We start from the raw sequence: 22,012 nt of genomic DNA on the forward strand, positions 1-22,012 counted from the left end.
TAGCTAATATAACAATCAAGTGTCAACTAGGATTAAGGAAAGTTCTAAAAAATTTTTTTCAAAAGACAACTCTGCTTGTAGTGAACCTCATAGGTGAGCTTGGAGTTCTCCCACTGTGGGGTTCAAGTTGCTCTTGCTTTAAAAAACCATGATGAATCTTCTTTGAAGATACTTTTAAAGTATATGCAAACAATACAGAAAGCAGAATGAGGATGACTGTATTCAATTTAGAGGCATTCCAAGTGATATGTATTCAGCCAACACACGTTTAATGGAGCACTTACTATGTACTAAGCACAGGATTAGAAGCAGAGACTGTAATGATGAACAAGACACGGCCCTTGCTCTCAAAAACTTATACCGTAGTCTAATTGATTTGACTGTGGGAGAAACAACAGGCAATGGCAACCCAGTAGAATTGGCCGCACATCTATACCAGGCACAGGATACCCTCTGAGACCAAAGGAGGAAAACAATAACCCCTGCTCTGGGTATGTCAGGGAAGGATTCCTGGGAGAAGTGGCAGCTTAGCTAAACTCTAAGGATGAGTAGGATTCAGACAAATGAACAGGAATGGAGGGTGAAGGTGAGGGGAAGGCATTCTCACCCGAGGAGTGGTGTTTGCAAAGCGTGGGAGAAGCATGGTGTTTGGGGCAGTGGCTTTATCATCCATGGCTGGATCTTCATGTGTTGTGGGAGAAAGGAGGCGAAAGGTGAAGCCAGAGCAGAAAGCAAAGGCCAAGACAGGAAGGAGCTTACCTGTCAACCTAAGGTGGTTGTTAGCACTTTATCCAAAGGAGAGTTTCAAAGCTGTGACCTGATCACAGTTAAATTTTAGAAATGTCCTATGTCCCTGGTTCTGTTTTGACCCCTGAGTGTTCTCCCTAACTTTCTCACCTCCAATCTTTCTTTACAGTACATCCATAGTCATCTTCCTAAAGCAGGGATCTGGTCTTATCATGTCCTTGTTTAAAATACTTAAAAGTCTTCCCCATTGTGTTCTGGACAACAGAAACTCCTCAACATGACTCACACTACTTTGCCTAGGAAGCACAAGGTTTACATCTGTTATGCCGGCATAATTATTAATTGTACCCCTTTCACCTTCAAAAATGGCCTGGTTTGAATAATAAATATGTGGTCACTTTTACTATTACTTAAACTTAGCCAAAAGGCCAAGAAGTAATGAATGGACACCTTTGCTGATGAGATCTTGCTCACCTCTCCTGTTCTTCTTTGCCAGTAACTTCATCCCAAGGCCTCATTAAACTTCTTTCAGTTCTTCAAACCTGCCAAGTCTCTTTTGCCCATGCCTTCCTGTTTCTCCTGCACCCAGCCTCTCACATGCTATTCAATCTGCCTGAGATATTCTCTTCTTCTCTTACTTGGTTGGACTCATTCTGCCTAGTAGGCAAGAGAGTGTAGTAAATTGTTTTTCAACCTGTGGGTTATGACTGACTAGGGAGTTGTGACTGACTAGTGAGTTGTGACTGATTAGTGACTTGTGAATCAATTTTGAGGGTCACATTCAATTTTTTTCCAAAAATAAAAATTACTAAAATAAAATGACAGTATTTTGTCAATAAATATTGTTTTGTGAAACAGCAAAACTCTTGTTTCAGGTGTGTGTTTGTGTGTGTGTGTGTGTGTGTGTGTGTGTGTGTGTGTGTGTGTGTGTACTGGGTCATGACATAAAAGGCATTTCTGACTGTGGGTCACAGTCAGAGGTTTGAAACACATCAGCACGGGCTCTAGAATTAGACTACCTTGGTCTAAACTCTGACTCTGCCAATTTCCAGATCTGTGACCTGGACAAGTTACTTAAACTCTCTGTAGATGTTCTTAATCTGTCTCCTATGACTGTTATAAAGATTAAATGAGTTAAAATGTTTAAAAGGGGCCAGGCACAGTGGCTCACGCCTATAATCCCAGCACTTTGGGAGGCTAAGGTGGGAGAATTGCTTGAGCCTAGGAAGTCGAGACCAGCCTGCACAACATAGTAAGACCTCATCTCTACAAAAAAAACTTTTAAATATTAGTCAGGGGTCGGGCTTGGTGCCTTAGCCTGTAATTCCAGCGCTTTTGGAGGCTGAGGTGAGTGAATTGCCTCAGCCTGCTGGTTCAAGACCTGCCTGGACAACTTGGCGAGACCTCATCTCTACAATAAATCAAAAATTAGCCAGGTGTGGTAGCTTGCGCCTGTAGTTCCAGCTACTTGGAAGGCTGAGGCAGAAGGATCGCCAGAGCCCAGCTGGTCGAGGCTGCAGTGGCCAGGAGCATCCACTGCACTCCAGTATGGATGACAGAGTGAGACTCCATCTCAAAAAAAAAAAATTCGTTAGGCATGGTGACACGCAGCTGTAGTCCCAGCTACTCAGGGGCCTGAGGCAGAAGGATTGCCTGAGTCCAGGAGGTTGAGGTTATGGTGAGCTGTAATCGTGTCACCACACTCTAGCCTGGGTGACAGAATAAGTTCCTGACTCAAAAGAAAAAAAGTTTAAAAGCACATCGAGCATATGCAATATTAGTTTTGTTATAATTACCCATCCCTCAGGTCCTAGCTTGGGGATCACTTTCTCTAGAAAGCCTCCCCTGATGTCCTAAGGCAGGGCTGGGTGCCTTCCTGGGTGCTTCCAGGTCCCCTCTCTATCCTGACACCTCATTGACTGATTAGGTCTGTTAGACCACTAGACTGGAAGCTACATAAAAGCAGGATCTTGTTTACCACGGAGTATCTAGCATTTAGTACAATGCTTGGCACATAGTAGGCATTTGGTAAATTTTTGTGGGATAATAACACTCTTGGAAATAAACATAAAGCTGTTTGTATCATTCACCTAAAAAGTCAGTTTGGAATTGACACACTTGAGAAGCCATGATCATTTTGATAAAGAACCTATCACCTTAGTTTAGAATAAGCTTGATACTTATGAATAGTCAAAGGGGTTATATAACATTTTTATAATACACACACTCATTAGCAATATAGAAGAGTTTAGGTTGGATAGCTTCTTGATCTAAAATTCATAAATAGTAGCCAGGCTTGATGACTCAACATCTGTAATCTCAACACTTTGGGAGGCAGAGGGAAGAGCATTGCCTGAGCCTAGGGGTTCTAGACCAGCCTGGGCAACTTGGTGAGACCTCATCTCTACAATTAAAAGAAAAAATTTGTCAGCCGGGCTCGGTGGCTCAGCCTGTAATCCCACGCCTTTGGGAGGCTGAGGTGAGTGGATTGCCTGAGCCCGCGGGTTCGAGACCCGCCTGGGCAGCAAGACCTTATCTCTACAATAAATCAAAAAATCAGCCGGGCATGGTAGCGTGCACCTGTAATTCCAGCTACTCGGAAGGATCACCGGAGCCCAGCAGGTTGAGGCTGTGGTGGCCGGGAGCGGCCATTGCACTCCAGTCTGGGCGACAGAGTGAGATTCCAACTCAAAAAAAAAAAAAAATTTGTCAGGTGTGGTGGCATGTGCCTGTGGTTCTAGCTACTTGGAAGGCTAAGGCAGAAGGATCACCTGAGCCCAGCAGGTCAAGGCTGCAGTAGCAGTGAGTATGACACTGCACTCCAGCCTGGGCAACAGAGTGAGATTCCAACTCAAAAAAAAAAAACAAAAAACTCATAAATAGTTCAAAAGTGAATGGTGTCTCTTAATATTATTTTAATCATCACAATAGTGAAAAAAAGTTGGCTACTGCAAATAAATAAAAAGTGGAATCTTTAAACGTACTTACCACCCTTCTGCCTAGTAGTAACTTCTACTACAAGTAGTTGTGACTTTGTTCTAACTATCTATTCATTTATTTATTTATTTATTTTTATTTTTCTGTTTTTGAATCAGAGTCTCAGGCTGGTCACCCAGGCTGGAATGCAGTGGCATGATTATGACAATCATGGCTCACGGTAGCCTCAACAGCCCAGGCTCAGGCGATCGTCCCACCTCAGGATCCCGAGTAGCTGAGACTACAAGTGCATGTCACCATGCCTGGCTAATTCTTTTGACTTTTTCTAGAGACAAAGTTTAACTATGTTGCTCAGGCTGGTTTTGAACTCCTAGACTCAAGCAATTTTTCTGCCTCCTACTTCCAAAGTGCTGAGATTACAGGTGTGAGTCATTGTGCCCAGCCTATTTATTCATTTCAATGAAAGCCTTTAATAATTTCATTTATGTCTGTTTTTCACACATGAATCATGCTTTCTCATATTTTTTAAGTAAAAAATAAAGAAAAATTAAGTTTAAAAAGGTTCTCATTGGATGTCTTAATGTCAGTCACATAATACACAGTTAACATGTTGATAATTTCTCTAATTCCAACAGTCAGTTCTATAATTCAAGGCATGCTTTGCAATGTGCTGATAATTGATATAAAATGCTTTCAGAGAAATGTGAAAGCATGCAGCAAATATCATCAAAATGGAAGATAATAGTAAATGCACCCTATTTAGGAGCAACACACAAAAATTGTATACAATGACTTCAAGAGCATCCTATATATCTAGAAGTGGCCAAAGAACACAGCCCAAAGTCAGGGCTGTGCTAGTGGCAGAGTTACTATGATACCTAAGAGTGGTCCGGAGACTCCTGGGTCACACTGTTCCCTTCCTAAATCAGATAGACACATAAGTTATATAGTATGTCAGATGCTGATAAGTGCTATACAGCATATAAGCAGGGAAGAATGACAGGGGTGCCACCCACGGAGAGAGGGTGTCAATTTTTAAAAAAATTTTCAGGACATAAAATGTTCAAGAAAGTTTTTCTGAGACTAACAGTTCAGTAGAGCATGAAAAGAGTGAGGGTGTGAACAAGAATGTGCCATGTGTGGACTCAGAAGTGACCTTCAGAAAAAACAAACAAACAAAACTTTTCTGTCACACTGGAAAGAAAACTTAAAAGCTCCAGAGATAGGACTTTGGGGATGGGTCTATTACATACAACTTTCTCAGCCACCTTTTAATTGCCTTGGAGGATACTACCCCTTCACCATAGCATTTTAAAAGTATACTGGGATGGGGCACCAACAGCTGAACAGCTTTGTAGTCAGTGGTTGTCATCTATAGGCTGGAAATGACCATAGGAATGGAATTGGGTTCCCTGATCTCAGTGGTGGAAACAGGGATCCTGGAGTAGTAAAAACCAGATAGCAGTGCTTAACTCTTAGAGACAAGCCAGGCACAATAATCACAGTAAGCCACAGAGATGCAATGGCATGTTTTTTTTTTTTTTTTTGCTTTCAGGACATGTGATAATGGTCAGTGAATCATAGGATCTATAGGAAACAGATGGGCAGCCTACTAAGTGCTGCTTTATGTATACATACATATGGAAAACCTAAGTATTGTCATTATAGGGGAATCATGGCCTCTTACCCAACTCCTAAATCTCAAATCATCTCTAAACCTCCTTCTCAATCAAGAGGTTCTGGCTCTGTGAACTGGCTTATTGCAGATACAATGCTAACTGGACTTATTGCAGGAAGCAGTAATCACTTTTGGTGCTACCTACTGCAGAAGGTGGGACATAAGTCCTGGGAAAGTTCAAGGGACTGCCTCATTTGTGATGTTTTTAGAGTATTCAGACATTTAGAGCATGTCAGGACACCCCCGTTACAGTAAGAGACAAGTTATAGCAACTTGAACTGCCCAATATAAAGAAAGAAACAATAGTCATGGACCTCTCTGAATTTTAGAGGTTATGGTATGTTGTACTCACCATTTACTGCCAGTTTTGAGTGGAAATGAAAGCAAGAAAAGGCCCTCCAGCAGGTCCAGACTACTGGATAAACTGCCCCAACACTTGACCCATAAAAGCTAATAGAACCAATGGTAAGGCAAGTGTCTGAGGCGGACAGATGCTCATTGGAGCCTCTGACCAGTCCCAGTAGGAACTCAGAGCCAGCTCCTGTGACTTTGGAGTAAGGCCATGCCTTCTTTTGCCTCCAGTTATTATCCACTTAAAAAATAACTCTTGGTTTGCTACCAGTCCCTGATAGAATGGCCCCTGAATGCCTGACCACAGGATACCAAGTGATTATATCCCCTCATGTAATGGGTGTTATCTGATCTGCAGAAGATGAAACTGGAGGTGCACAGCAGCATTCCATTGTCAAATCAAAACAGCATATATAAAAGCAGATGAAGCCAGTCCAGAAGGCCCATGTAAACAATACAAGCAGGTGGCTCAGACTCCACAGTTCATGTTCCTACTCCTTCGCTGCCTCTTTCCAACCTACAGCTATAGCTTCATAGAGAACTCTCTATTGCCAGTTAACAGGAATAAGTACAGGTTTGGTTTAAAGGTGAAATTAGCTAGGATTTCCAATATGTTAAGTATGCCAGCACTACTCAGAAGTGGATGACTGCTAAATTACAGCCCCACCTATAAGTGCTCCTGAAAGACAGGAAAATTCTCTTAGTAGACAGAATTGCAAACAGTACATCATCTTGGAAGGCAAGATGCCTAAGATATATATTAAGAGCAATTCACAAGCAGTGGCTAATGGATGCTGACCAGGAACTTGGAAAGAATAAGATTAGAAGATTGGTGACAAGGAGGCATGTGGATAGACCTCTCAGGATATGCACACGATGTGAAGATATCTATGTCTCTATAAATGCCTGTCAGGGAGAAGGCTCTCAAAAATCAAGAAGGGAAAAAATGCACTATTCATAGTCGGCAATATTCCTTCTTCCCTAGTCAGACCAGTAGTTGTTCAGTGGACTCTGGCCATGCAGCAGGGATGACCTTGAAAAGCATGTGCTCCACAACACAAACAGTTCATCATCCATGTGGCTTGGCTACCACCAATGCTGACTGTTCAAACTGCCAAGAGTAGAGGCTAATGCTACACTCCAGCAGGGAAAACAGCCAGTTACCTCGTGGCAGGTTGATTGCACTGAACCCCTTCCATGATGGAAGGAGCAGTGTTTTGTCTTAACAGGGAGATACACACATTCTGGGTGCAGATTTACCTTCTGTGCCTGCAGTTCTCCTGCCAGCACCACCATTAGTGCACTTACAGAACACCTTATCTATTTTCACAGTAACTCACAAACAACCCTACACAAACTACAGAATATGAAAAAGAACAAATACTTTCCAACTCTTTTTTTTTTTTAATTGAAGTCTCACTCTGTCACACAGGCTGGAGTGCAGTGGCACACTCATGGCCACCCCAGCGTTGACCTGCTGGGCTCCAGCGATCCTTCCACCTCAGCCTTCCAAGTAGCCAGAACTACAGATGCGTACTGCCGTGCCCGGCTAATTTTTTTGATTTATTGTAGAGACAAGGTCTTCCCAAGTTGCCCAGTCTGGTCTCGATCCCACGGGCTCAGGTAATCCATTTGCCTCGGTCTCCCAAAGTGCTAGGATTACAGGCTGAGCCACCGAGCCCAGCCCCCTCTTTTTGAGTCTAGTATGACCTTCATTTCAAAACATGACAGAGAATTTTAGAGGAAAAAAAACTAACTGATTTCACTCATAGACATAGATGTAAAACTCCAAAACACTGGCAAATCCAATCCACTAACATAATATAAAAGATAATATATCATAATCAAATTGAGCTGATTCCAGGATTTCAAGGTTGTTTCAATATTTGGAAATCAACTTATTTACAAAAGTAATGGCCCAAAGAACAACAACCTAAAATTATCTATATACATACTTAAAATGGAGAAAATTCAACAGATAGCCAAGATAAAACTATTAACAAATTAGGAATGGAAATCTGCAAAAGCACACAGTAAACATCTCTGTCTTAATGGCAAAATGTTGAAATCATTCTAAGATAAGTCTAGGAAGCCTATGATCACACTTTCATTCAGCACTGTATAAGTAGTTCCATCTAGCATAGTGAGGTAAGAAACAAAATATAAAGTATATGGTTTCCAAATGAAGGAAACAAATCTGTCACTATTCACAGATGAAATGATTTAACATAAGAAACCCAGAAGAATCTACAGATAAATTAGGAAAATTGGTAAGAGTTAAGCAAGGTACTGGCTACAAAACCAATATACAAAAATTAATTCCATTCATTTTTGTCATCAACAGTTAGAAAATGCAATTTATAAAATGATATTCTTTACAGTAGCAATGAAAATATATGAAGGACCCAGGACCAAATCTTACCAAAGATATATAAAGCTTGTATGCAAAAACTATAAAATATAACACATTAAAGAATAATTAAATGAATAGAATAATTTGATTCAAAGCAGTATCAATAAAATCCCTAACAGGTTTTTTTCAAATAACTTGATAAGCTTTCATGTGGGAAAGCAAAGAGTCAAAAATAGGCAAAACACTCCTAATAAAGGAAAATTCATCAAGAGTTATTACAGAAGTAGCATGATTGAAACTATTTATTGGTGCAGGGAAAGTCATATAGCTGATGGAACAAAATAGAGAGCCCAGAAACGGCTTCATGAGTGTGTATAAGATTGCTTTACAATACAGATGGCACTACAGTTCACTGGGGAAAGGACAGACTTTTCAATAAACGATGCCAGGACAGCTGGCTATCCATTTAGAAGTAAAATTGGCCTCCTACCTGAGTCATACAAGAACATCACTTCCAGCTGCATTAAAATTTTAATTTTGGAAAGCAAAACTATAAGAAATTTTAGCCTAGGCCAGATGTGGTGGCTCACACCTGTAATCCTAGCACCCTGGGATACGAAGGCAAAAGGATTAGCTGAGCCCAGGGGTCTGAGACCAGCCTGGACAATTTGGCGAGACCTCATCTCTACAAAAAAATCAAAAAATTAGCCAGGCATGGTGGTGCATGCCTATAGCCCCAGCTACTTGGAAGGCTGAGACAGAAGGATTGTCTGAGCCTAGCAGATCTAGGCTGTGGTAGCTGTGAGTATGCCATTGCACTCCAGCCTGGGTGACAGAATAAGACTCCAACTCGAAAGGAAGGAAGGAAGGAAGGAAGGGAGTTAGTTTAGCCTATATAGAATTATCTTTATGGTCTTGAAAAAAGAAAGAATTTTTTAAAAATAACACAAGCTACAAAAAGTACAAACCATAAAGAATAAAATTCTACCTCATTAAAATTCAGAACTTCTGTTATTTGAAAACTCCATATGAAGTTAAAAGACAAGTCACAAACTGGAAAAACACTTTATAAAGATGTAATGCTTAGCTTCCAGAATAAAGAACGCCTACAAATCAATTAAGAAAAAGACAAACAACCAAAAAGAAAAATGACCAAGAGATATGAACAGACACATTTCACAGAGGAGGAAACATGAATGAGTCATACCAATGAAATGTTTCAACATATTAAAATATGCCCAGCTGGGCTCGGTGGCTCAGTCTGTAATCCCGTGCCTTGGGGAGGCTGAGGTGAGTGGATTGCCTGAGCCCGCGGGTTCGAGACCTGCCTGGGCAGGCGAGACCTCATCTCTACAATAAATCAAAAAATTAACCGGGAGTGGTAGCGCGCGCCTGTAGTTCCAGCTACGTGGAAGGCTGAGGCGGAAGGATCGCTGGAGCCCAGCAGGTCGGGGCTGCGGTGGCCAGGAGTGGCCACTGCGCTCCAGTCTGGGCGACACAGTGAGACTCCAACTCAAAAAAAAAAAAACAAAAAAAAATTTTTTTATTTTAAAAATTTTTTAAAATTTTAAAAAATAGAAAATTTGCCCAATTTCATTATAAAACAATACATTTTGGAACAAGTAAAATACCATTCCCACCCACTAGATTGGCGATTTTTTGAAATGACAATATTCAGGGTTGGTGAAGACATGGAACAACTAGAATTTTCAAACCCAAGTTAGCATTAACTAGCAAATTTGAAGATGTTTGTATCTAACTATATGGCAATTTCACTCTCAAATATATGCCCTAAAGAAACTGCTGTTCATGAGAACCAGGAGTTTCATACAAGTACACAAGTTCATAAACAGCACTGCTTACAATACAAAAACCTGACACAATACTACACATACACAATACACATACACAATATGATACACAATATGATAGTATTCCACAGTAGAATAAACAAATACATTATAACATGACATACATTAAAAAAAGAGCACACATTATGACTCAGGACTATGACCCATAATAAAATACTATACAGCCGTGAAAACAAATGAATCTTAAGAAGTAATATTGAGTGATAAAAGGCACCAAAAAAGAAATTCAGAATCATTTTATTTGTATAAGCTTCATGAGACTGTGAAACTAAATAATATCTTGTTTGGAACATAAACATGCAGTAAAACTATAGAGAAAAGCGAGGAATGGTAAGTACAAAATTCAAGAGAGTGGTTCCTTTGCAGGTGAAAGAAAGGGGTGAGTCAGTGAGGCAAATGTAAAGTGCTGGTAAGGGTGAGAAGGAGTAAGACCTCCTCTCTACTGCAGGCCAGAAAGTGAACAGCAGATCACCATGTGCCTGCAGAGGGCAAAGGCAGGGAGAAAAGGAGAAGTGAGGGTGCTGCACCACAGTCACTTTCCTACTTTATTTTTGTCTTGGGCTGAAGTTGCCAAAATCATAACATGGAAATTAGAACCATCTGTTGAAAGGATAAGTTAGTGAAGTGGACAGAATTTACCAACAGAAATTCAGAACAATGTATTTTAGAATCTGTGTCAAATTGTGAAAAAATATAAATAAAAGCCTACTTTATTTGAGAAGGGAGAAATGATGTCATTTCATCATTTTCTGGGGGGGAGAGGAGGTGTTGTTACTGCTTTCGAGACAAGGTCTCACTCTGTCACTCAGGCTGAAGTGCAGTGGCACAATCATAGCTCACCGCAGCCTTGAACTTTTGGGTTGAAGTGATCCTCCTGCTTCAGCCTTCCAAGTAGCACATACCACCATGCCCAGTTAATTTTTCTATTATTTGGTAGAGATGGGGATCTTGAATGCCTGGCCTCAAGCAATTTTCCTGCCTTGGTCTCCCAAAGTGCTGGGATTACAAGGCATGAGCCACCACACCAGTCCCATTATTGTTTATAATAGCAAAAATATGAAAACAACCTAAGTGACCATTACTATAATACTGGTTAAATACTGGTTAATACTGGTTTAACAACCTAAGTGACCATTACTATAATACTGGTTAAATAAAATAGGATTTAATACTAGGGTATGCTAATATAGTAGCTGCAAAAAATTACACCAGGAAAAGAAAAGTAAACCAATAGAATAGAATAGAATAGAATAGTTAATCAGATACCATTTAGTACAGGTTAAAGAGTCACTTCAAAAGAGTAGAGAACAATGGACTAGTTAATAAATGCTGCTGAAACAACTGGCTGTCCACTGTCCCATCTGAAACCATTTACAAATACTTTAAACCTAGATGGATCAAAGAGCAATTAAAATAAAATATGGGTGAATATGTGCTATGAAGTTGATATAAAGAAAATCACCTTAAAAACACAAAAAATAAAAGCTATGAAGGAAAAGTAGAATAAATACAAAACATAAAACTTTTATAAAGACACCATTAAGAAAGTTAAAAGACAATTCACAGACTGAAAGATGTTTGTAACATAAATAACAGGAAGAATTAGTTATTCATTATATATTTATATTTTTATATATATATAATTTAAATGAACAACATCCCAAAAGAAAAATAGGTTAATTATATAAACAAGCAATCCATAGAATAGAAATATCCAATTAATATGTGGATATATATAAATTATAACTACTATGTAATGTAATTTTTAGTCAAGTGATAAAAACGTAAGACTTGAAAATATCAAGTGTTGGTGAGGGTATGGATTAACAGATGCTCCTATATGCTGCAAACCAGAGCATAAATTGATATTGACATTTTGAGGACTATTTGATGGTATTAACTAAAGCAAAAATGGGCACACATTATGATTCCATTTCTAGGAATACACCCTAAAGAAACATTCACATATGGCTACTCACTGAAGCATTATTTGTAATTGTGAAAAATATAAAAAATTCAAATGTCTACCAGCAGGGAAATAAACTATAATATCCAGGCATGTCAGGAGCTTAAAAAAATATGGTAAATCTACGCAGGACTCAGAGGCTCAAGCCTGTAATCCCAGCACTTTGGGAGGCTGAGGCGAGAAGATTGCCTGATCCAAGGGGTTTGAGACCAGGCTGGGCAACTTGGTAAGACCTTGCCTCTACAATATATCAAAAAATTAGCTGGGCGTGGTAGTACATGCCCCATAGTTCCAGCTACTTGGAAGGCTGAGGCGGAAGGATCGCCAGAGCCCAGGAGGTCAACACTGGGGTGGCCATGAGCATGCTACTGCACTCCTGCCTGGGCGAAAGAGTGAGACTCTGACTCAAAAAAATATATATGGTAAATCTTTACATAATGACATACATTGAAGGATAGCCAAGTAATTTTCTCAAGTTTAAAAAAGTTTCAGAAAAATACAGAGTAATGTTCTAAAGCATAGTCATTCTGTATACCTCTAAAAGTACATGTATGTATGTAAAAGCACGGAGAAAGGTATGGGAGGTAACCACCAAACTGGTAATAGTTAACTCTGGGTGGGAGGACTGTGTTGGGATAAGGGACAGTCAAGGGGGTTTTAGTTTTATATAAAGCTAAAATTCTGTTTGAACTTTTAAAAATGAGTATATTCACTTATTACTTATATAATTTTAAAACAAATAATATAAAATAATTATGACAAAATCATAAATTCTATAATTAGGGGTATGGACAAAGTCCTCTGTGAACATAATAAAAGAAGAAACTAGTTTAGCATGCAGAAAGATTTTTATAGCAGTAGTGACATTTTCATCAGGTCTTGCTTTTTGAATAAGATTTTGTCAAGCATTTATAATTTGAGGGAAGATTGTGGCAGATATTTTCCAAAGATGACTGTACCAACATATATCCCATCCAATATGCTTTGCTTTCGATATGACATTGACACTCCTCCATGGAGAGGCAGGGGGTCTATGTCCTCACCCCCTTGAACTTGGGCAGGATTTTGTGATTGCCTTGATGAACAGAATGAGGAGAAGTATTACAGCATGACTTCTGAGATTATTCGGCTTCTGCCTGGTCCTTTCTTTCACAAAATGCTCACCCTTGGAAGCCAGTCATCATGCAGTGTGGAAGCCCAAACTAACCTACGTGGAAAAACCACATGAAGAGGTTCACGTGGAGAGGAACTGAGGCCCCCAGCCGAAAGCCAGCACCAACTGCCAGACATGTGAGTGAGCGAGCCTTCAGATGATTCCTGCCCCAGCCTTTGTGCTCCCAGGCTGAGGCCCAGATATGCATCATGGAACAGAGACAAGTCAACCCCACTGTGCCCTGTCCTAATTCCTGACCCAGAGAATCCATGAGCAGCATAAATGATTACTCTATGCCACAAAGTTTCAGGACAATGTTTTACACAGCTAAAGTTAACAAGAACAAAGACATGCTAAAGGAAAGAAAGTACATAAGTAATGGAATATCACAGAGCATCATTTTAGGTGACAAAGCCCATAATCTGACTGGGATCATATTCTGAAAGTCTTATATAATACTATTTTAAAAATTAGACTTATCCTATTGCCAGTGGAGAACTGTTGAAAGTTTTTAAGTTGGGAAGTGAAATGCTAAAATCTGCATTTTGCAAGATATATCTGAGATTACTGTCAAAGAAAGATTGCAGAAATGAAAGACTTAAAAATAGAAAAAGCCCCTATAATTAGGATGGGTCCCAGTCAAGTAAACTGGTGTCATCCCCTTAGGCTACATGTTTTGTGACCTTTTTCTTCTTTAGGATTGCTTCTGATACTCATTTATACTCAATTTCACTTGTGTTAAAATGTTAGGAAGGCGGATAGGGTGGCTCACACCTGTAATCCCGGCACTTTGGGAGGCTGAAGCAAAAAGATTGCTTGAGCCAAGGAGACCAGCCTAGGCAACAAAGCTAGACTCCATCTCTACAAAAAAAATTTAAAAATTAGCCAGCTATGGTGGTGCATGCCTGTATTCCCAACTACTTGGGAGACTCAGGCAAAAGAATTGGCTGAGTTCAGGAGGTGGAGGCTGTGGTGAGCTGTGATTGTGCCACTGTACTCCAGTCTGGGTGACAGAGTATGACCTTGACTCAAAAAAATAAATAAAAATGTTAGGAGGGAAAACTTATGTCCACACAAAAACCTGACACAATGCTTGCAGCAGCTTTATTCATAACTGCCAAAGTTTGAAAACAACCAAGATGTCCTTCAGTAGGTAAATAGATAAATAAATTGTGTACCTCCTGCTCAGGACTAAAAAGAAAAGAGCTATCAAACCATGAAAAGACATGAACCCTAGATGCAAATTACTAAGTAAAAAAAGCCAATCTAAAAATCATACATACTGTATGAGTCTAACTCTATGACATTCTGGAAAAGAAAAAAATATGGAGACAGTAAAAAGATCAGTAGTTGCCAGAGGTAAGGAGAGGAAGGGATAAATTGACAGGGCACAAAGAATTTTTAAGACAGTGAAACTACTATCTGATATCTGGTGGATGCATGTCATTTTTATAATGACATGTCTAAGCCCATAGAATGTATAACAACAAGAGTAAACCCTAGTGTAAACTATGGACTCTGGATGATTATGATGTGTCAATGTAGGCTCATTGGTTGTAACAAATATATCACTCTGGTATGGAATATTGATCATGGAAGAGACTACAAGTGTGGGGGGAAGGAGAATATGGAAACTGTACTTTGCACTCAGTTTCGCTGTGAATCTAGAAACGCTCTAAAGAAGAAAATCTGTTAAAAAAAATTTAGCAAAAAAAATGTTAGAAGATGTTAGAATACAAAAACATTTTCCTTACTACCCATCTTCTAGCTTCTGGATCTGTTTAAGAATACAAAGCAAGCTGTCTAAAAATTATAGCCATTTGTAACCAATTTTCCATGTGAATAATGCCATCCTTACATAAATAACACCATAATCCTCAATATCTTTGGGGGTTTTTTTGTTTATTAAAATATTCTCATCATTCTCACAACTTGCTTTATAAGAAAATACTATAAATACGAACTCATAAAATAAAATAAATCTATACTAGCAAACTATAGCATTTATAGTTTGGATACTGTAGATCTACACAAGTAGAAAATTTGAGGTGCATGGTCCAAGAAGAGGAAGAAGATGGAACTCAAAAAATAAGGCATCACCTCTGTGATAAAGGAAAAACTGCCCAGATGAATATAAGCAAAGATTTGTAAAGAGATGAAAGATGCTAATGAGAATGTTTCATTCTCATCTTGGCAGAAGACCTTACTTTCCGAGAAAATCAAGAGAAAGAATGCATTGAAAATTGAAAGATCATGGAAAATAGAGACAGGAAGGAATGACTCAACAATGAATCAATCAGATCCTACAGGATCAAGATCAGGAGCAGAGCCCAGCTGGAATTCAATTGTGCAATTTATTGAAGGCTAGTTTTATATAGTTTCATACTATACCTTTCTCTAATGTTAATTATTCAAGAGACGATTAACCAATTTTCACTTAATGCCTGCTTTTGAAAGATGTCATAATTTAAATTCTTTATCAAAAAGAAGCTGGCTGGATATAGAGGCTCATGCCTGTAATCCTGTAATCCCAGCACTTTGAGAAACTGAGGTGAGAGGATTGCCTGAGCCCAGGGGTTCAAGACCAGCCTGGGTACATGGTGAAACTCTGTCTCTACAATAAGTAATTAAAACAAAATAGTAGCTAGGTGAGGTGGCACACACCTGTAGTCCCAGGAAGGCTAAGGCAGAAGGACTGCCTGAGTCCAGCAAGTGGAGGCTACAGTAGCTATGATCGTGCCATTGCACTCCAGCCTGGATGACAGAGTGAGACTCTGACTCAAAATTTTAAAAAACTTAAAAACGACAAAAGGAGTTAAACCATTTGTAAAAGATTTAAGACTTATAATTAATTTTTGAAACCAAAAAAGAAAAAGAAAAAGAAAAATCACTGAAACAAATGGCAAAATAAGATGATTATAGGACCATGTTACAGGTTGAAATTACCCATGCCAGACCTGTCCCTCATTATCAAAGTTAAATAAAAACCAACTGTTGGTATATTTCACAAAATAAAATTTGATAAAAAATAATTCCTACCCAGTGTTTCTTATTCACATTCCTGAATAAACCTCCTATTCCTTAACCAATTTACCTGCATCCAAGAGGTTACAAACTTCTGTTTCCCCTTCTGACAGCGATGCAGTTGAGATAATTGAAGGAGGTATTGTTGGTAAAAGTTGCTTTGAATCATCATCATAAAATAGTATCAGGTCCTGATGGAAAACACGAGAGCATGACAGTTTAAAAACCAAAATTAACCTCATTGAATGGACAATTTATGGAGCTACAAAGTATTTATCTGTGCTAACATCATCATAAACACATTTTAATTTAAGTAACTCACACATAAGTTATCAATACACTTGGATGTCTACTGAGTATAGGATGGTTTTCCACCCTCGGGAATCCCGCTTCTTGCTGAAGACAACTTGTGTAAACCACAATATTTTTGTTTACAGCATTACCTTTACCTACCACCCTTTCAACATCACTAGAAAATACTATCTTAGAGGCCAATTATTTCGTTTTACTGATAATAATAAATCTACATGAATCATTTATTCATATTTAAAATTTTTATCTATTATGGAGTAAAACAGTAGACAGAATAGATAATCAATCCAATCATGCATGTTAAACAATAATCAGCTCATAGTTAATTTGTTTCATTTATATCCCTACCACATCCATCTATTTTACTTTGAAACAAACCCTAGAATAACCCCTTATTTCAATAAGTATCTCCGTCTTAGCCCATTTGGGCTGCTATAACAAAATGCCATCAACCAGCTTCCTTATAAATAACAAATTTATTTCTTAGTTTTGCAGGTTGGCAAGTCCAGGATCAAGGTGCTGGCATATTTAATGTCTGGTGAGAAACCACTTCCTATATAGGCATCTTTTCACTAAAACCTCTCATGGCAGAATGTGGCCAAGGGACTCTACTGGGCGTTTTTAATAAAAGCACTAATCTTATTTATGAGGGTTCTGCCCTCATGATCTAATCACCTCCCAAAGGCCCTACTTCCTAATAGCATTACCTTGGGGGTTAGGATTTCAACATATGCATTTTGGGGGTAAACAAATATTCAGATCATAAAAATCTCTAACTGATAAGAACTCTAACATGATAATCATATCAAACTAATATACTTAATAACTGCTAATGTCATCAATTATCACAATTTCTCATAAATGTCACAAATATGTTTTTCTATGGCTTATTTGAAAGAGGATTCAAATAAAGTCTATAGAGTAGGATTGGTTGGTGTACCTTTTTTCCTGTGAACTGGGGATAATTGTTTCTAGTACTTTATTGAGGTATAATTAATATAGAGTAAAATGCACAAATTTTAAATGTAGAGCTCAGTAACTCCTGTCATATGTGTATACCTATGTAACCACATTTCCTTCAGTCTGGAAAGTTCTTCAAGCTCTTTTCCAGTTGATACCATCCCCTCTACCCTGTGCCACGACCACTATCATCGTTCATGAATTTTGCCTATTCTTGCACTTCATATGAATATAATCATGCACTATGTATACTTTTGTGTCTTGTTCCTATTGCTCAATATAATATTTGTGAAATTCATTCAGGTTTTGTTTTGTATTGGTAGTCCCTCCCTCCCTTCCTACCTGTAAAAGTATTCCATTGTGTCAATGTATCACAAATTGTTTATTCATTCTTTGATGTATGACTATTTGGATTGTTTCCAAATTTCAGCTAGTGTGAATAAAACTGCTATGACCATTCTTGTGCAAATCTTTCTGTGGACAAATGTACTCATTATTCCTGGTTATTACATAGTAGTGGAATTGCTGAGTCAGAGGTATGCTTTTAACTTCATCAGAAACTGCCAAACCATTTTCCAAAGTAATTTGCCACTTTGAAAAATTCAACTTTTGAGATTTGTTATGATCCACATTTAGTTTTAAGAAATAATAGACAGAGCCTGTATATCCTTTACTAAGTTTCTTCCAAAGGTAACATCTTACAAAGTTATATTACAATATCATATCCAAGAAATTGACATTGATACAATCAAGATATAGGACATTTCTATCACAATCACAAAAATTTTTCCTGATGCTCTTTCATAGACCTACAATTCCCCCACCACCCCTACTAATTCCAAATCTGTTCATTTCTATAATTTTGACATTTAAAGAATGTTATGTAAATGGAATCATACCGTATGTAACCGTTTGGAATTTTTTTTTTTCACTTGGTATTAATTCATGGAGACTCATTCAAATTGTTGTGTATTTCAGCTGTTCCTTCCTTTTCATTGATGAATAGTACACATGGTATAGATGTATCATAGCTTAACCCATTAAAGGACATCTGGATTGTTTCTAGATTTTAGCTTTCATGTACAAATAAAGCTGCTGGGACTATTTGTGTAGAGGTTCCTGTATGATATAAATAAATAGTGCAATTGCTGGATCTTATGGCTGTCATATGGGGTTTTTTTGTTTGTTTGATTTTTTTTTTTTTTTTTAGTTCTTCAGCTAAGACAGCAGAAGAGATGATTTATTGTTCACTCGTTACACTCAGCCACAACTCAATACAGAACTAGTCCAGAATGTCACAGGTCCAGGGCCAAGGACCAATAGAGACTGTTTTGTTATGATGAGCAAAGTGGGTCTCTCAGAGGTGGTCTTGACAATCAGATGGCATAGAGTTCTAGATTCCTGGAGAGACAAGTTAGACAGCATGCAGTCCGACAACTTGTACCAGCGTCCCGAGCCTTTGGCATTCCATGCTTCTGCTTCTGTTGCTTCCCTGGGTGCACAAGCTAGAGATTTACTTGGACCTCTGCCTCATCCTTCTTCTTTTGTGCTTCAGCCTGCACATTTGCTTCTTCCTCCACTTGGCCCTCATGGCGCAGAGGTTTCCAAGAAGATGGTGCTAAGGCCGAGAGCACATGTTTTGTTTTATAAGAAACTACTAAACTGTTCTCCAGAGTAGCTGTACCATTTTGCATTCCTACCAGTAATATATGAGTGTTACAATTTCTCCGCATTCTCACCAGCATTTAATGTTGTCAATATTTTTAATTTTAGCCATTTTTAAAGCACATTTAAATTACATTTTCCTAAAGGCTAACAATGTTAACCATCTTTTATGTGCTCAATCACCAAAATCTATATTTACTGAAACAACTGTTCATATCATTTGTCCATTTTCTAATTGAACTGTTTTTAAACTGGTGAGTTTTTACAGTTCTTATTATGCTCCAGATATTAGTCATTTGCCAGATGTGTGGCTTTCAAACATTTTCTCATGGTACATAGCTTCTCTTTTCATTCTTTTAGCAGTCTTCTGCAGAGCAAAAGTTTTTAATTTTGATGAGGTCTGATTTATCAATTTTTTTCCTTTCAGGGATCATGCTTTTGGCCAGTACTAGATCTCAAAGCTATTTCCCCTCTATTTTTCTAAAAGTTTTAGATTTTTCACTTGTCTGTGATTCATTGGGAGTGAATTCCTGTAAAAGCTTTAAGCTGAGATTCATGGTTTTGTCTGAATGTCCAATTGCTCCAGCACTATTTGTTGAAAAGGATAATCTTCCTACATTGAATTTCTTTCACACTTTTGTAAAAAATCAGTTGGCCATATTTGTGTGTGTCTATTTCTGGATACTCTATTTTGTTTCAATGATCCTAGTATCTATCTCTCCACCAATATTACAGTCTCATGATTATTGTAGCTATACATAGGACTTAATATCAGGCAAAAGTGATTATTCCCATTTTATTCTTCCTTTTTAAGATTGCTTTAGCTATTCTAGGGCCTGTGTCTTTCCACATCAATTTTAGAATAAATGTTGTAACCTATACCTTCAAAAAACTTTGCTGGGATTTTAATATGAATGACATTAAACCTATAGAGTAATTAGGGGCATCTTTACTAGGGTATCTTTACTATGTTGAGTCCTCCAATCCATGTATACAGTATGTCTCTTCATTCGTCTTCTTGAATTTCTTTCAACAGTATTTTATAATTTTTTACATATTCTGTACACATTGTGTTACATTTAAGCCAAAGTATTTCACTTTGGAGAAGTGAATGTAAAATAGCATTGTCTATTTCTGCATGTTCACTGTTGGTATGTAGAAATTTAATTGATTTTTGTATTTGATTTTGTATCCCACAACCCTACTGGTTCTATGAAGCTTTTGTTTTTGTTTCTTTGAGATTTTCTATGTAGACAATTATGTCATCTCTAAACAGGGAGAGTTTTATTTTTTCCTTTACATTTTACATGCCTTTTCTTTCTTTTTCTTGCCTTACTGCAGTGACTAGAACTTTTAGTACTATGTTGAGTAAGAGTGATGAGAGGATATGGATATGTACTATCTTCATTCTTGATCTTAGAGGAAAACTATTCATCATTTAGTATGATGTCAACTGTAAGTTTTCTGTAGATGGTCTTTATCAGTTTAAGAAAATTTTCTTCTATTTCTAGTTTGCTGAAAGTTTTATCATAAATGGGTGCTAAATTTTGTCAAATGCTTTTCTGTATCATTGAGATCATCCTATGATTCTTCTTCTTTAGCTTGTTAATATGATAAATTACATTGATTTTCAAATGTTTAACGAGTCTCCCATACTTGGATTAAATCCTACTTAGTTATGGTGTATAATTCTTTTTATATATTGCTAGACTCAATTGGCTAATATTTTGTTGAGGATTTTTGCATCTAGTTTCATGAGAAATACTGATCTGTAGTTTTCTTTTTTGTACTGTCTTTGTCTGAAATTGGTATCAGAGTAATACTCACCTCATAAAATGAATTGGTAAGTGTCTTCTCCTCTTCTGCTTTCTGGAAGACATTGTGTAAAATTCCTGTTAATTTTTCTTTAAATATTTAGTAGAAATCTCCAGGAAAGCCATCTGGGACTGTAGATTTCTTTTTCAGGAAACTTATATTATAAATTCAATTTTTTAAAATGATTATATGACTATTTAGGTTATATTTCATCCTGATTGAGTTTGGGTAATTTATTTTTCTGAAAATTGTTCTATTTCTTCCAAAGTGTCAAATTTATAACCATACAATTGATGGCAGTAACCCTTCTTATCCTTTCATGACTGAAAGAACTGCTGTAGTAGCTCTTGTTTCATCCTGATATTGGTGATTTGTGTTTTCACTTTTTGTCTCTGTCAGTTTTACTAGAGTTTCATCACCTTTCATTATCTTTTAAATTATTTTTACTAATTTATTTTTATTTACTTATTTTATTTATTTTTAATTTTTTCAAAGAAACAGCATTTTAATTCATTCATTTTTCTCTGTTGTTTTCTTGTTTTCAGTTTTATTATTTCTTGTTTTCCACCCTTTATTATTTTTTTCTTCTGTTTCTCATGGTTTTATTTTGCTTTTCTTAAATTTCTTAAAGAAGGAATTTAGGTTATTGATTTTAGACCTTTCATCTTTTCTAAATGGAAGCATTTTAAAAATGCTTACACTACAAATACAAGTGCTAAAAATTTCCCTCTCACCACTATATTAGCTGTATTTCATATGTTGATATGCTGTGTTTCATTTTAATTCAGTTCTGTGTATTCTGGCACTTCTTTTGAGACTTCCTCTTTGACCTGTGAGTATTTAGAAGTGTCGTAATTTTCAAAAATAATGTTAAGGTAAAATTCATCATGACTTAATACTGATATGATTCCAATTAAATTTCAAGTCTGGCTCAGCCTGTAATCCCAGCAATTTGGGAGGCTGAGGAAAGTGGATTGCCTGAACCCGTGGGTTTGAGACCAGCCCAGGCAATTTGGCGAGACCTGGTCTCTACAATAAATACAAAAATTAGCCAGGCGTAGTAGTGGGCACCTATAGTTCTATACTTGGAAGGCTGAGGTGGAAGGATCACCAGAGCCCAGCAGGTTAACACTGGGGTGGCTGTGACAGAGACTCCAACTCAAAAAAAAAAAAAAAAAAA

At 37.7% G+C, this 22,012-nt stretch overlaps 1 protein-coding gene across 1 annotated transcript in view; it reads right to left on the minus strand.

Annotated features, from left to right (window-relative positions):
- Positions 1-22,012, minus strand: part of ENTHD1 (ENTH domain containing 1) — a 127,700-nt gene that overhangs the window by 56,867 nt on the left and 48,821 nt on the right. Inside the window, exon 4 of the mRNA XM_008074124.1 lies at positions 16,151-16,271. Coding sequence (XP_008072315.1) covers positions 16,151-16,271 — 121 coding nt within the window. The remainder of the gene's footprint in view (positions 1-16,150; positions 16,272-22,012) is intronic.

This window comes from Carlito syrichta, unplaced genomic scaffold (genome assembly GCF_000164805.1).
Source record: "Carlito syrichta isolate Samal-C Ts95f unplaced genomic scaffold, Tarsius_syrichta-2.0.1 Scaffold316302, whole genome shotgun sequence".
Lineage (NCBI taxonomy): Eukaryota > Metazoa > Chordata > Mammalia > Primates > Tarsiidae > Carlito > Carlito syrichta.